This window comes from Mchenga conophoros, linkage group LG18 (genome assembly GCF_057382185.1).
Source record: "Mchenga conophoros isolate Kocher_MC1m ecotype Shallow Benthic linkage group LG18, M_conophoros_male_GT1.1, whole genome shotgun sequence".
Lineage (NCBI taxonomy): Eukaryota > Metazoa > Chordata > Actinopteri > Cichliformes > Cichlidae > Mchenga > Mchenga conophoros.
This window is the reverse complement of record NC_140543.1, coordinates 17,232,135-17,248,925: the sequence shown is the minus strand read 5'-3', so window position 1 is coordinate 17,248,925 and position 16,791 is coordinate 17,232,135. Positions and strand designations below refer to the sequence as shown.

The window sequence follows — 16,791 nt, the reverse complement described above, 5'->3', positions numbered from 1 at the left end:
TTTCTTGCAGCGCCTATGACAGAACAAAGTTGCAGTTGTGATGCAACACAGTACACACTCATGGGAGGGTGATCAATCTTGACAGTTCAGAATATACAGGCTGATTACTTGCTAAATGTGTTGGCGTCACAGAGTCGCAGCTTTTTTCACTCGCTTAATGGATGAATGAGGAAATGTAAAATATACAGATCATCAAAGCCACAGCTTTTTATTTATCTATTTTTTGAATTTGCAATCTGACGCTGCTGTATGGTGCATCATTGTGCAGATGGTGCTGCGAGTAAATAAATAGCTCAGAAATCATAACAAAAAAAACCACCCCAGCAACACTGACTTAGAAGATTAAAAGGAATGTTCAATGATAACTAAATCATTAACAGTGATTCTGCTGTTACAGAGCAGCCATGTTGATCAAAGTGTGCATCGAAACGAATAAAGACCTCTTTTTTATGTTAGAGAAGAGGCTCTTTGGGCACTCGTACCAGCTGGGGTTGACAGTTTTGCAGCACATCACAAGTAACTGATGCTGCTAAAGACTGACCCGAGGAACCGAGGATTTCTCTTTGGGCAGCTTCCTCACATCTCTGCCTTGCATCGCATCTCACTGCTGGGAGATGCTGAGATGTGAGGCACGCGATGTTGACAAGCTGGTTGTCCGTTTTTGCTCCTCGACCGTCTTTTTTCAAAATGCAACAAAGTTCACTGCAGGTCCTCTTGATAGGAAACATCAGAAAAATTTATTTTCCTTTAAAAAAAAAATTAATCTCGTTTGGCGTTCGCTGTAATGGTCCTTGATTAAAAGAAGATTCCCTCATAGTTTGCCACATGCACGCCAGCAGACTACAGCTGATAATGGTGGGGTGTTTCGGAGGTTGGTGTGAATTATAGTGAATTATAAAATAGGATAAAGGATGAGGTTCATTATGTGCAATACAAGCACTGCAGCGGGTCAAATAATGCTCAGTCACCTGAGATGCTGTCTGACCCGGCTAATATACAAACACTACTACCCTCATTTCGCTTGGCTAATGACTTTCACACAGACACGCATTACCTCAAATAACGTGAATTAATGGCTCCCTCATTTCATTTCTCACGCTGCAGCTGCAGGCGAGGGCTTGGCTCTTCACGTTCCTCATTTAGGGTGAAAGATAATATGCTCCGCAAACTGACTTTGATTCAAGTTCGACCCGCAATTTTGAGAGATACTCTCGCTGTCTCTCTGTCTGAGAATAGCAGTCATGCAACCAGCCTGTCTTGTGAACCGATGAGTGGCGTATCCTGGGCGACAAGGATGCTGACACTGGTGGCTTTCTTCTATTAGCAGTCTTGTCAGGTGAAGGTGCTCCTTTCATGTAGACCTTTTTAAGTCAAGGACAGGACAGGCATCACAATTAGCTGGGGATGAGGAAGGATACGCAGAATGCAAATGCATGCAGATTAGCGTGTTTTAAACGGTTCACTGGAAACACACACGCCGCTCTCACACTCGCTCGTGGAAAGCAGGGAGATTCAAATGCAGAGGTCGATTTGATTTGAGCCACTGAATTTCACAGCTTCTTAATTTGTCACCATTTGATATAATAATACAATGTGATGATATAATTTGGGTTTCTGTGTCTCAGCGTGGAACAGAGGGTACAAAAGTGTTATTTGGACTCGCAGAATGCGGCTTATAAGCCATATATCAATTGTTTTCTTGTATATTTTGTTATCCAAATTGGTTGTTTATTACTCAGAGCTGCTATTGTGGTTATTTGGTCCGACATTAGCCTTAACAAGAAGAGTAATTTAAAAAAAAGAAGAAAATAATAGACACCAAAACCCTGTTTCCTAATTTCCATGTTCATTCTGCAGCGAGTATTCTCAATGACATTTCATTTCATGGCCAGTTAATTTAGTCATGGAGGGATGATGAATGATTTTATCTCTCTGACTGTTCACAGACAAAGACTGGGATTTATTTGATGCAAGAAGGTAATGAGGAGCCGTTTAATATTCGACTACACTTGGCCAAAGATATTCTGACCATTCAAGAGCAAGATGTCATCTGTGTGTCAGGAGAGCCTTTCTATTCGAGCGTAAGTAACCCAGTCATAATTACAGACGCTGAAATCAGTAACGTATACAGCAGCGCGGGGTAATGAAGGTTACAACACAAAAGTGCTGAGAACACAGCTCAGTGTCTGTGTTAATGGAAAGCCTACATGAGTGAATCTATTCCTCATAAATCAAGTGTAGTCATTAAATAATAATTCACCTACTGAGTTTAACATTTAGCTCTCGCTTGTCATCACCCCTGACAACTTTTCCTTCACATTAATTATTGCGCGGGTTTCTTGTGCGAAAAAAAATATTCAGCTGAGACCCGAGACCGTGACCTTTCCCAAAATGGAATTATTCATTCAATAACATTTTCCTGGATAAAAATCCTCAAATGACAAATGGAGGTTTGTGTCCTGTGAAACATCATTAATAATCAGCGAAAAGGGCAAAGGCACCGGTATGCAAATACAACTGCAACGTATCAGTCCAAGTGCTGGTGACCAAGTTCAGTTGAATATTTGGATTGAATTTTACATTTCATTTAAGAAATTGCTGAATACGCTGCATGCATGCACCTTGAGCAACAGAGTGTTCATATTCGATGCCATACAAACCTGACTGTCATTGAAAAATGTATCAGAGCCCACCCGAGACAACTTTTAACTTCAAAAGTTGTTGCAAAACATAAAATACACTCACTGGTGACGTTAGTACGGTAGGTACACCTTCACCTACACTTCTTTAAATTCTCATGGCATCGATTGAATAAGGTGCTGGAAACATTGCCTCAGAGATCATCTTTTGGACCATGTTGACACGACAGCGTCACACAGTTGCGGCGGGTTTGTTGGCTGCACATCCACGATGTGACTCTCCTGTTCAGCACAACCCAGAGGTGCTCTACTGAGACTGTGGGGGCCATTTGACTGCAGTGAACTTATTGTCTGTCAGTCTGACTTGAGCTTTGTGACCTGCTGCGTTATCCTGCTGGAAGCAGCCACTAGAAGATGGGTACACTGTGGTCATAAAGGGATGGATGTGGTCTTCTGTGTGGCAGTGTTCAGGTAGACTGTGGTGTTTAAAAACACAGAAAATATCCCCCACACTATTACACCACCACTAGCAGTCTGAAATGTTTACACAGGTCAGGATGGATCCACGCTTTCATGATGTTTCTGCCAGATTCTGTCCCTGCCATCTGAATGTTGCAGCAGAAATTGAGACTCATTAGACCAGGCAACGTTTTCCAATCTCCTGCCCGCTAAGAACATGAACTGTATCCTCGGTTTCCTGCTTGTAGCTGACAGGAATATCACCTGGTGTTGTCTTATGCTGCTGTAGTCTACGTCTTTCAATGTTCTTGATTGTAACTAGCTGATATTTGCCTTTCCATCTGCTGGAAGCAGTCTGTCCATTCTCCTCAGACCTGGCATTTTCACCCAGCACTCACTGGATATTTTTACTTTTTTCTGACCATTCTGTAAACCCTAGAGATGGCTGTGTTTGAAAATCCCAGTAGATCAGCAGTTTCTGAAACATGTTTCTGAGCACAAACAACCACACTACATCAAGACTACTTCAAAATCACCTTTTCCCCTGCATTCTGATGCTCATTTTGCACTTCAGCAGCTCGTCTTGACTATTTCTGCATCCTTAAAGACACTGAGTTGCTGCCATGTGATTGGCTGATTAGATATTTGCATTAACGAAGAGTTGAACCGGTGTACCTACTAAAGTGGCCAGTAAGGCACTGTAAAAGAAAATCCATAAACTACACCTGAGAAAAGAAAACACACCCAATGCAACAAAAAGTACCAAAAGAAGGCAAATATTTGTAAAATGCTCAAACTTATGCTGAAATCAATAAACCACCTTCCTGTTTTGTATTAAAAAATGTTGTAATCATTAAAACAGTTAAAGAAAAGCTTCAGGAGTTAGATCGTTTTAATTCCACATTTCCACAGCTTGAAATCATGTCCTGCAGTCTAAACTCGTCTTTCTAACTGCAGGAGAGGACTGTAACGATCAGGAGACAGACGATTGGAGGGTTCGGTCTGAGCATCAAGGTAATTTAGATCCCAGCAGATTAGGGCCGCTCCTCCCAAGCTCCTAGAATTAAGTCTGAACAAGTGGCATTGATTATTTCCTTGTCAATGTGCAACAACTGTGTCAGCCAAGGATGTTGATCTCAAGAGTCTTGTTCTCCATTTGTGATACCTTCGTAATCCAATTCTTTTTGATTTCTCTCTGTAGGGTGGAGCAGAGCACAAAATCCCTGTTGTGATATCAAAAATATCAAAGGAGCAGAAAGGTATAACGTCAGGGTTTTTTCTCCCCACTTCCCGTCATTTTCCCCCTCCTCTTGTTTGTTTGCGTTAAAGCGACTGTTCTCTTTCCAGCTGAACTGTCTGGGCTGCTTTTCATCGGAGACGGCATCCTTCAGGTAACACGCCGCATTAATGCGCGTTTACACATCTCATCCCACACCGCGAGCTAACACGTTTCCTCGTTCTTTAATAATTCATGCGCCACATGTCCATAAAACTGTGTGGCGTAATTATGCGTCCCTATAGGCTAATAAAGGTCTTTAATTTGTTGCATCTCTTTCAGCCAAAATAAATAAATAAATCGATTAAAGAAAATCTCCCACATGGCAACAGTTTTTGCCGCAGATGTCATAACAATTATTATGCTGGCCCCATTAATCATTTTGAAGATAAAGCTACAGTGATATGATGCCAGCAGTATCATTTAGGCTAACCGTGTTATTGTTGTTTCCAGATAAATGGAATAAATGTCAGGAGCTATCGCCACGAGGAAGTGGTAAGCTGTCAGCTCATATCTCATAGTTTCTCACCGCTGCAACAACTCTTTCAACAGCTTATCTTGTCTCACTTCATGATTTGTATCTTTCTGACATGTAAAGCCATTTTTTTCTCTTTCATTCCTGCCTAAATTCATCTGTAAGCAATATGTGTGAGTAAGGAGCATAAAAGTTGCACTCTGTAAATCCCTTATCTTGGATTTCCATTCTTAGCGAGGCTTTGGCACACCATGTTTCATCACAGCAAGCATTCAGCGAGAAAAACCTCACAGTTTACAGCTTCTGTAAAGAAGACCAAAAAAAAAAAAATATTCCCAAGGTTTGTTTGTTTTTCTGCTTTCCAGGTCCAGGTTTTAAGAAATGCTGGTGAAGAAGTGACTCTCACGGTCTCTTTCTTAAAGAAGACTCCAGCCTTTTTGAAACTGCCCCTTTGTGAGGACTGTACATGTGAGAACCCTCTCATTCACCCCGGTATTAGGTCTAAGTACATAATCACTATTACCGCTGTGGAAAATAATTGGCCAAGAGTATTTATAGCTGGTGGGGGTTTTTTTTCCTGTCTAGAATTGGTCGCCCTGGAAACAATAAATTTGAGTCGACTTGAGAGAAATAAAGAAAAATACGCCCAGCTCCTGCTCCATTTATTTTGGACTTCCTGTCTTGTTAAGCACTGAGTAAAGATGCTGCTTTGAGGAGTAAACCCATCTCAAGCTTCAGAAAAGATGCTAAAGACTAAACTGCAGTAATTAACAAAATCTCAGGATTGATTGCTCTCGTATGTCAGAGCTTTATTGTGAGACATGAAAGCATTTCATGAAATCCTTTCATTTGCGTATATAGGGCAGGTTGACTGGCCATCCAGCCAGTCAACGGAATACAAATTGGCAGAGAGCTGGAGCCGACTTGAGCAGCAGAACAAAGTAACACGCTTTAGATGATGGCTGTGATTCATTGCTGCTAGAAACCTTGAAATAGACGGGGGTGTAGCTGTGGGTTTATTGTTGTTTTCCTGTATGCTGCAGGCATCCCCAGTGACCAGAGTAGTGGGACCTCCTCTCCTCTGTGTGATAGTGGCCTGCACTTGAACTACCATCCTAACAACACGGTACTTTTTCATTAGCCTTTCTTTTGATTGGCTGATTTAGTAGCTGTCCTTTTGTAACTACGCAGCAGCAGATGCCAGAAAGTTGTTTCCATGCAACTGTCACTGCTTGCTGATAGCTAGGATGTTCTATCTTTATCTTTTGAGGACGGCAAATCACTTTTAATCTGCAGCTTGTGCTGTCTGTGCATCCGCAACAACCGTATAGTTGCAGCAGGACTCGGGCTCTTTGACATGGGAACAGCTTCAAATGCTGGAGGTGGGAAGGGGCTATCTCTTCTAACTTCGGTTTCACACTTCTGCAGGACACCCTGTCCTGCTCGTCCTGGCCCACGTCCCCAGGGCTTCGCTGGGAGAAGAGATGGGTGGACCTGCGCCTTATTCCTCTGCTACACTCACGCTTGTCACAGTATATCCCCGGCTGTGACGTTTCCAGGTGAGCTCTGGGACTTCGTGCTGAAGTATCAGTTTCTTTCTTCTTAAGATGTTAGTGCAGAGATCTCTTACATTTTAAATGCTTGGGGATTTTCAAATAGAGCACACTGCAATGCTCCATCTATAAATAGACTGTGTAGAGTGTACCATTAAACACACGATCAGTATTTGGCTGGGTTAACACTTTAACTTATGCCTCACTGGTGTCTTGTGATTTGGTTGGGTTAGTGAGTAAAGCCAGATTTATGTTCCTCTGCTCGTGTCAGTTTGGACAACTCTTTGGATACGCAGAGAAAAGGATTATAGTAACTGAACCAAAAAGCCAATAGTTCGTTGCCTGGCGCCTGTCTGGAACAGAAAAGGGACATGATAGTGAAGTTTACCACAAAGCAAAAGAAACGATTTTATATACACAGTAGTACATACACTGTATTTGTAGTTCCAGTTCACAACAGCTGTCCGATGGTGCTTTACAGTGTAAAGTAAAACCCTGCAGTATTAGCATGAACTCCCACAATCATACAGTCCCTGTAGGAAACACCCGGTGCCACCTGTGACTCAGGAGGTAGAACAGATCATCTACCAGTCGGAAGGTTGGTGGATCAATTCCCTGGCTGCTGTTAAATACACCTTAAAGTACTCTTGTGGAAGATACTGAACCCCAGATTGTGTGCACCCAAAGCTTGTATTAAGTGCTCAGTTAGAGCAGAAAAGCTCTATATATATAACTTCAATAAGGAAGATCTGTAATCACTGAGCAGCCTGCTTTTTAAAAAAATTTTTTTTTTTTTTGCCTGTCCCATTTGGTTCTTTAGCCGTCAGAATTGTTGTCTGAAGACCAACAAGGATACCCAATGGATTTACTTTGCCAAATGGATCATCACGGCATTGCCGTATTGGTCCATTTGATCAACCTTTGTTGTTATTGTTTATTTTATTTTATTTTCAGTTGTTACAGACGGGACAGACATGACTGAGGGATAGGAAAGGGAGAAAGAAAGAGGAAGGAAAAGAAAAACAGAAGGGAAGAGGGACAGTGAGAAAGGGCACTTAAAAAGAGAAAGAAGAAAAGAAGATCTCCTGGATCACCTGTTGAGAGAAAAAGAAGAGAAAACAAGCAAAAAAAAAAAAAACCAGAGCAACATACTAAACACAACACCATCACGTTAATCTAGCTAAGTGTAAACAGCAGTAAATACTAAATATTGAATGTTGTTGTGTAGCAAGCAGGACCGACAGCGCATAATGTGCTTAGAAATAGCAGCCAATAAAGGTGTAGTTTATGTCTATGAACAGTGAACACCCGTGTGCACACCTGTGTGGATCAGTGCGCTTGTATTCAAAAGGTTTCCCTGTGTAATGGTCTGCTAGAGGATGTAGAGAGCCATAACCCTGTCCCCCAGGGCATGAAGCAGGCATGGAGGAGATCCAGCCTCCAGACATCCAGAGGCCCCAGAGTGAGAGAGCCCAAGTCGGACCACCGGAGGGACATTCGTTCCACCCTTCTGAGAAGAGCTGAGGAGAGCCCCAGATGAGGGGTCACCCAGTAGCCACCGAAGCAGAAGCCAGAGGGGGCTGCAGTGGCGTGCCCGCCGGCTCTGCCGGCAGCCAGCTGTGCCAGAGTGAACCGAGCCGCTTTCCTAGGCTGCCAGTCTGTTCATTACATCACTGCCACTTTCACACACTATCAAACTCAATGCCAACATCACCTTCTTGGAGCCAATCAGCCTCTACTCTATATGGTTTAAGTCTGTTTTCTCTGTCATTCTTCCTTTCAGGCTCTCATTTGTGCAACCAACCTCCTCCCCATCTCCACCTCACCTGAGTCACTCAGACCTAATTTAGGAATAAATTCTTTACAAATCCTACCATGTGAATTCATGGATTTTTTTTTTTTTTCACATTCTGTCTCTCACAGTTGAAGTGTACCTCTGGTGCAAATTACTGACCTCTGTCATCATTTTAGGTGGGGGAACTTGCACAATCAGTGGCTGACTAAATACTTTTTTGCCCCACTGTATGTAACTGTTCTGGTTTTATCTCAATAACTGCATATTGCTGAATATGTTTTTGCATTTATTTTTCATATTGCAGGCACAGCTTTTGGATTATATTAAAAAAAGAAGTGAACATTTAATATTTTGAGGTTTTTCATCACCTGACCAGCCTGTTCCAAAAGTAGTGCAGTATTCAAAAAAATTAAAAGAGAGAAAGAAATATAAATTCCCCCAAATCTGTTTTCATATTATGCATGTGGATCGCCTAAACAAGCAAAGTAACTAATTAGTGAGCTTGCACTTAGCTTACGTTGCTAAATTAATTAATCTTGGAAAATTGGACGCTCAGTTTTTCAAGTTATTAAACAGCAGCATTTTTCACCACAGTCAGTTTTGCTTAGTTTGTTATCACAGGAATCCCAGAGGAAGAGTTTCCAATGCTGGGATGCAATGAACTGTCTCTAATCCCCTTTTAAAATAAAAACAGAAACTAAATATGAATGTGTAAAATATTTGAAATCCTCCCCTGATCTTTGGCTTGTGTTTCTTTTACTCTTTCAGGAAAAATGCTTTCCAGGTCATAGCAGTGGATGGTGTTTGCAGTGGAGTTATACAGTTTCCCACAGCAGAAGAATGCTTGGACTGGCTTCAGGCAATTGCAAGCAACATTTCCAGCCTCACCAAGCACAATGTGAGTAAGAAGCAATAACAGTTGTTAGCTCTCGTGGTCCCACATGTAAACCAGCAGGAAATTGGTTTGGGTGTTCATGCAACACGCTTGCAGTTTGTGGATTATCTAACAGTTCCTTTCTGAATGTCACAACATTAAGGGCCGTAGACACGTACTAGTGGGCCTTCTCACTACGAATAAAGTTAAATTTTATTCCTGAGTGCTCGAAGTCACAATAACAGCAGCCTCGCTGTACTACACTTATTCCTTCCAGCTGCCAGTATGCACTCATATTATCTATAATTCATCCAAAAATATTGCATTAAAATGAAACCACAAGGCAGAAAGAAACAAAGAAATGACTGCGTTGTATTCTTTCTCTTATTGTGAATACAATTTTCCAAGCTCTACTTCAGCTTTGTGGAAAACCTGTTTATGTGTTTTCAGATGAGTGGTCATGCTCGGCAGGGGTCTGAAATACCAATACTGCTTAACAAGCTCCATTGCTGCACATCATTGCTCATATATGAAAAATTGATACATTTAACATTTTGTATTTTGGTTTATTTTCATTCATTTCCATGTAGAAACTTCTGGTATTTTTTGGGAATTACTAGATAGATAAAAACACGGGACCGACTGAGCAGCAGTAAAAATCAGGGATTTGTAATTATCGTGTGTGTGTGTGTGTGTGTGTGTGTGTGTGTGTGAGAGAGAGAGAGAGAGAGAGTGTCTTGGGGGGATAATGGAGCCCTGATTAATTAGAGTGGACGAAGTGAGGGACATACTAAACATAACACTGATGACTCACTGCCAGCAGTTTTAACAGTTGAGAATGTATTCCTGTTCTGGCCTGAGTACTTAGTGAAGGATGTGAGTGAGCTGGTAACATACAGTAGATGGATTTGCTGAAATAAAATGTGTCTTATTGCATGACATTTTAAAAAAATGTTTATTTTGACTTCACTCATCAGAAAGTGATCTTACGGTTCATTTTGCAGCTTGTCACTTGTCTTTTGGTCACATGCTGATGTGACTGAGTAATTCACATCAGCATGTGAATTGCATGTGAATGCAGTGAATGTCCAGATGCAGTGTAATATTCCATGTGAGATGGGGGTTTTTTTTCTGCACTGATTTGTTCATGAAGCATCACCGACTTCAGCGGTACTGCTGGTGGTGGCCTTGTGTCCTTGAGCGAGATACTAAGCCCCAGATTGCCCTGGATATTTCCGCCGGTGTGTGAGCTGCTGTGATAGCTTAAGTGCTTGGAAAAAAGCACTGTATGATGTGTGGATGGCTAAATGTGGCTCGCAGTGTAAAAATGCTTTAAGTGGTCAGCAAGACTAGAAAGTGTTACACAAATACACATCCATTCACCACTCACCATGGTCACAAACTGCATTGTTGTTGTTTACACTGCATCATTTACAACCTTTCACTGTTGTAGGAGTGAGCAGATTGAGGAAAATGCAGTGAAATATTGCACACAAATAAATTAAAACTCCACATTTAAAACTATGCGATCATCAATGTGATTACAGTTCATGATGAGAGGATGATGACTAAAAGGCTGAGAGTGCAAGCTGTCCAGTTGTTAACACAAATGTCAGAAGATGAAGATGGGCTTTGAAAAAATGTCAGAGGTTCCCTGTCTTAAAATTGCACTCTGTTTTCTTGGGATTTACAAATCTGTTATACTAACTGAAAGATATAGCCTCGAGGTCTGAACGGTAAAGCTAGTGGAAGCTGCATTCTTTCTAATGGCCAGCAGGAGGCGACTCATCTGATTACAAAAAGGAGAAGGTTGCAGTAGGGCTACAAGAAAAGTAGCCCACTACTCACTGAACCCAAGAACACTTTCTTCTAGTCCCCTATTCAGAAGGAGTCACTGCAGTGGGTAGCTCTGCATATTTTCAATTGAATTCAGTACAATTTTAATTATTATGGCTTCAAATTTATAACAACAGTTGTCTCAAGATGCTTTATGTTGTAAGGTTAAGACCCTCCAACAATAAACAGCCCCCTTTGAGTAAGCAGTGTGATGGTGAAAGGACTATTTGATGCCCTTCCTGACGCAACCCCAAAGGAATTTGTGTCTCCTCACAGCATCAAACCATGGTTGGCACATGTGTAAACCACTATGCTGTTGAATTACTACATTGAAAATATATTTAAAAATGATCCAAATCAAAAAAATTGTCTTATGGGAGAAATCAAGGCTCCTCCTGCTAGTGCTTTGAAACTGTTGAACATAAAGCTTTAGGTGACATCATGGCGACTCCTTCCATGCATGTTTGGGAATCACAAATCTGTCCAAAATCTAAATCCAGATGCAGATGTTGAGATATTTTAGTCTGGAGCAAATCACCAGACCAACATGTCTGCACAGTGTAGCTAACCACACATACTGTAAGTATTAGAGAGTATTACATAACTATTTAATTTGCGTTTTCCAGCTACATTGTGAGTCCAGATACACTTTAACCAGTCAGGGTCTGGCATATTTTAGAATTTGCATAATAATTGTATTTATATTACATGCTAATGTGCTTTGTGGTTTCATCCTGTTGTTATTCCACCACTATAAAACTGATTACGCTCCAGAGACAAATAAAGGATTTATTGATTGCTTGATTGTGCTGCACATCAGCCACAAATTGTCCTACAAAGATTTTAAAAACACCATAAAACCGCCAAACTTATTTGTGGCTTTGCATCGTGAGCTCAAAGTAAATGTTAATAGAGTGACTTAAGAACCGGAGAAAATCATGGAAACGAGATAGAGATATATTAAAATTAAGGCTCTAATGGGGGCCGGGGGTCATCCTTCGCTCGCTTACATTTCAGCTGATCTGTTTGTACTCAAACACTGAAGCATTCGTCACGAAAAAAGTGCCTCCAGTTCTCTGGGCGATGATGGAGGAGGAAATCCACTCAGCACTGCACAAATCCCCATAAAGACTCCGTGATGTTCAGGTCTGGTGACTGGAGAGGCCATCCCAGTGTTCATGAAACCACTCTTTAATTTATTTAGCAGCGCACTTTAAGGCATCATTTGAAGGAGTGTGGAAACATTAGGAAGGGAAGTTTTTTTTACTCCATTGCTTCTAACAACTCCCACTAGTCAGCTGCACAGCGAAGCAACAGATATCGTAGGCTGAACTCGTCCTGCCGCCTCCCTTCCAAATGTAATTGTGAATCAAATCAGAAGTAAGAATGAGCTTGAATCGTGACTCATTCGTCATGACTCATTTCTTTCTTGTTTACTGCTCCCCACACCAGGTTATGTCTTTGTGCCTTGACCTTGTGGTTTCTTTAGCACAGCTGTGCTTCAGGTTTTCCAGCTCGTTCCAGTATTTTCTGCCGAGACTTGGGCTCAGAGGTGCTGATTCGATTCCGAGGCAATTTTCAAAGCTGTAGCTCAGTGGCATTGAGCAGCTCCACTGTTAAGTGTCTGTCCACCTCTGTCAGCGAGCTGTTCACCTTTCATTATGCAGTTGTTTGGTTTACAGTGTGCTGTCATGAATTTTGAGGCCAATTTTCTTAAATTGGAAGGCAATTTAGTTGTTTTTATAACAGCCGAAGACTGAATTGCTCTGTTATTTAGTTTCTAGAAACAACCGAATAAAGCACAAGCTCCCAGTGGTGGGAAGCACCGAAGTATATTTATACAAGTACTGTGTTTAAATATAAAGTTATTTATATTTTCTCTGATGATTTTCATTTGAACTAAACAATATTTATTCATTTAAAGGTTTTAACTGCAGCTGTTAACTTTAAGATTTCAAATAAGTAAATTAGAAGATATCAACAAGGAAGAAAAAAAGGTGTTTTTTTCACTTCTGCTGAACAGTGATGCTTATTATATAGATTTATTAAAAACCCCTGATATTTATCATATACTGGCATATATCACCTGTTGGAGAGTCTGGTACCCAGTGGATACTATTCTTCTTCTACTATGAAGTGCAATCCTGTGTAATGTGTAATCCAGTAAATTCATCATAACTTTTATTTTTACACTTACTGGCTAAATTTGTGCAGTTATACTATATAACTATATGAATATAGGGTGTTTTTGCTACTGGGCTCGTTAGCCTTTGGTGCAGTTCATTTGTGCAGCACTTGCACTCATTTGTGGACCAAGCAACCACCAAAAGACCCTTTGGAGGAGGGTTGTCTTTGTGCGGTTACAAACAAACTCCAAAGTGGTTTATTTCAGGTGAGAATGTGATCAAAGCCTGATCCAACCCAACTACCAGGTGTACGCTATCCTGTTGCCAGGTATTCTTTCCAGATGTGGAAAAGTATCATAGCTGTGTAAAATGAACCAAGGGCTCATTTGATATCTGCTAGTCCAGAACACAGCACCTTCTTCCTGTACTTACTTTTGCTGCTCCCGCCTGAGACAGATCTGCCCAATAACAGGACTTGAGCGTTCTCATGTGGTGTGTAGTGACACATTTTGATTCACTTTTGAGAGTTTTCTCTGTGTGAAAAGAAACCAACCCACAAGAAAAACCTGCAACTTTACAAACTGATCAGCTGATTTAAATTGCAGGTGTGAAAATGCCCTCAAAGAAAGGGTCCAAGTACTCCTTTCACCACTGCCAGCTCCTGTTGTGACGTAGGGTGTTTTTAGCCTCTTTAAACATTGCTTTGTTTTCCCCCTTGGTGTGGTTCATTTGTACAGATGTGGGCACAGTAATCATACTCAGGTAAAGACCAGAAAAACTGTACTGAGTCCGTTTGAAGGTGTTCTCAGTTCTCAGAGTGCAAACTCCAGAGCAGTTTGTTTGTTTTGCCTCGGGTGCCTGAAAAATCACACAGATAAATAAAAACTCATTAGGAGTAAATTATCCATGTTTTCCACTAATCCAGAATATGGTTCCTTCTTCCTGTGTTTACTTTTATGGCTCCTGCCTCAGACACATCCGGACTGTAAGCAGACTGGTTATTCGTGACGCATGTTGGTTCACTTGGAGCTCACTTGGAGTTTTCTTTGTGCAAAAAGAAACCAAACAATGAGGAAAATCTGCAAGTTCACAAGCTCATCAACTCATTGGAAGCAGAATGAACAAACTATAGGTGTGAAAACGCCACCTCCAGGGCGCCCACAAACTTCAGTCAAACTTCTCCTGTTTGTATTTTTAGATACGGTGAAATGTGCACAAGCTCCTGCAAAACTTGAAAAACCGGACCCTTCAGAATTTCCTAATTTGTGTTAGAACAGGATAGACCTGCCATCTGAACAAACCCACCGTCACCGCTCACATATATTCAAACCCGGCTCACATCCTGACAGTTCATCTTCTGGAAAAAAACCCCAAAAATCTTGTTTTCTCTCTGGACCCAAACTTCAGCTACATCTCACAGTAAGCTGCTGCGACATTTTCCTCCTTCTATAGGAGGACGGCATGAGGACCGGACAGCTTAATTTGGTGTTCAGCTCCTAAGGAAGAGTTATTTTGATAGTAAAGTGTGGATTAGGTGCAAGCGATACCTGTGATCTGAGGAGAATGTTTTAATTTAAAGGCTGACTGCTCACTCTGTAGTCCCCCCGCTTTTATTACCACAGAGAGAATGGATTTTAAAAAAAGGATTTCTTTTAGGAACAGCCTCGGGTCCTTGTGGAAATAACTCTATCTCATTTTGAAATTTGCATGCTTTGACTAAATGAAGTATCTCAAACCGTTTTCCTTCAGTGCCGTGGTTAGTATGTTAGCACGGAAACTGTAATTCATGTTTATTTATTCTTGGAAGCTTTGTCACTGATTGGCGGGCCTCGTGGGCTCCTGCAAATATGTCGACCTTGTCAGCTGTGTCTGATTGTTAGCAGGAGATATTTTAATGAGTTACTGACATTCTCACAAAATTTCACAGGTGAAGAAGATTAACCGGAATTTTCCAGTTAACCAGCAGGTAAGATGTTTTTCCTCCTGCAGCGGTTGCGTCTTAAGATCTTCATTTTGCGTTGTCGGGCATTCATTTCATCCTTATCCTGACAATCAGAAGTGAATATAACCAGTCAAGAAAAATAAATAAATTAAAAAGAAGCCATCTATTGCAGCACAAGAGGAGCGTTTGCATCATTTTTGTCCGTCCACTGAGACATGATCAGAAAACTGTTTAAGCGCTTTCAGCCAGTTAACTCGCAGAGCGTCATCTTTCATTTAAAAAAACCACAGCGAGGCTCTTCTTTGTTACTTTTTCAATCTGGTTTTCTGACCCACAAAGAGACATGAATCCACTTGACAATTCATTCAAGAAATGAAACAGCGTGAGACGTGCCTGTCCCAAATTTTTCACTTGCTTGCAAATTCTTTAAAAAAACCCAAATAAACAAACAAAAACCTGCAAAAAGAAAAGCAAACAAATAATTTTCTCTTGGCACAGTCAACCTGTGGCTTCCTGAAGAGTGATGCTATGATATCTTTAATATCTGAACTGATGTCTTGCAGCACTGCCGATTGAGGCTTTGCTTTCTTTTTCTTCATTTCCCCGTCTGTCTAGCTGCTTGTCCTTGCTGCGAGTGCTAAATTACAAAGCGTTTGCTGGGGTACGCAAAAGAATGAAGTACACACATCAGCCACAACATTAAAACAGACAAAGTAACATCACATGAATGTCAGGCACCAAACTTTCCGAGCAGAACGCTGCACCGTAGCAGGTGGTAGGTGGTTTTAATCTCGTGGCTGATGGCCGTGTGTCATCATGAATCAGTGTCAGTTTTCTCTGTAACTTTCCTCACCCATACACATCACATGTAATTGTTTTGGTCAGACTACAATATAAAGGACTGAAAAGGTGTACTTGTGTAATTGGACACATAAACAGATCCGTAAAGTGTGAGAAATGAAACTTTCGGGTTAATTTTTTGACTCACATTAATAAACTTTAAACTAATGCATCAGAGAAGAAAAAATGCACTAATACAATCAAATACTAGTCACTATAGCTTTACAGGTGATATGAAGCTATGGTCAAATATATATTTCAGCTCAGTTCAATTCAATAGTTTATTGTCCTACAAGGCAAATTAGGTTAACAACAGGGGCCACGACAACTAACACCTGCAGTAGGTCACTACAAAAGCTCAATGATGGCCCCTTATTAAATATAACCCCTAAAAAAAGTCTTGTCTGCTTAAAGCAATGGGACAAAATGCTATAAACTATTTATTAAATGCTGTTTTTAAAAGCTTAATAGGTAACTAAACCTGTCATACTGCAGTATTAAACACCTATAGGCATTGTAAACCTTTGTGGGCAAATCTAATAAACTGTTGCTTTCTTGTGTTTTTATGTTTACTTTGTGACCTTAATTTATCAGGTTTTTCAATCTGTTGGAAAAAAAGAAAGACTACTGAGTTCCAATCCTAAACGAAAAGTTTGTAATTTTAGTAAATTCACTTATTCGCTGTCCTTTCTGAGACTCTGATTTCACTCTCTGTGCTAAACGTGAAGCTACCACCCTCAGCGTTGAGACAGGAAATTGGGAAAAGGATAGTCTTTCCAAAAATAACAAAATCCTACAACATCCCTAAAGCTTAATGATTAATACCTTGTAGCTAGAGCTGGGCGATATGAGATTTTTTCATATCACGATATGTTTTTTTCATTTCAGGCAATAACGATATCTATCACGATATAAGCCAAATAACTATATTTGTAAGATTTAAATGTGCCGTTGCTCACAAGTAAAATGTGAAATA

The 16,791-nt window shown here is 40.8% G+C and overlaps 1 protein-coding gene across 2 annotated transcripts in view; it reads left to right on the top strand.

Moving 5' to 3' along the window:
• Positions 1–16,791, top strand: part of sntg1 (syntrophin, gamma 1) — a 41,692-nt gene that overhangs the window by 13,665 nt on the left and 11,236 nt on the right. Inside the window, exons 4-13 of one of the 2 annotated variants that reach the window (XM_085254523.1) lie at positions 1,947–2,081; positions 4,056–4,112; positions 4,300–4,357; positions 4,446–4,489; positions 4,828–4,869; positions 5,215–5,317; positions 5,893–5,975; positions 6,278–6,408; positions 8,966–9,095; positions 14,961–14,999. In XM_085254523.1, coding sequence (XP_085110649.1) covers positions 1,947–2,081; positions 4,056–4,112; positions 4,300–4,357; positions 4,446–4,489; positions 4,828–4,869; positions 5,215–5,317; positions 5,893–5,975; positions 6,278–6,408; positions 8,966–9,095; positions 14,961–14,999 — 822 coding nt within the window. Of the gene's footprint in view, positions 1–1,946; positions 2,082–4,055; positions 4,113–4,299; positions 4,358–4,445; positions 4,490–4,827; positions 4,870–5,214; positions 5,342–5,892; positions 5,976–6,277; positions 6,409–8,965; positions 9,096–14,960; positions 15,000–16,791 lie in introns of both variants that reach the window. The other variant, XM_085254522.1, reaches the window with a different exon arrangement.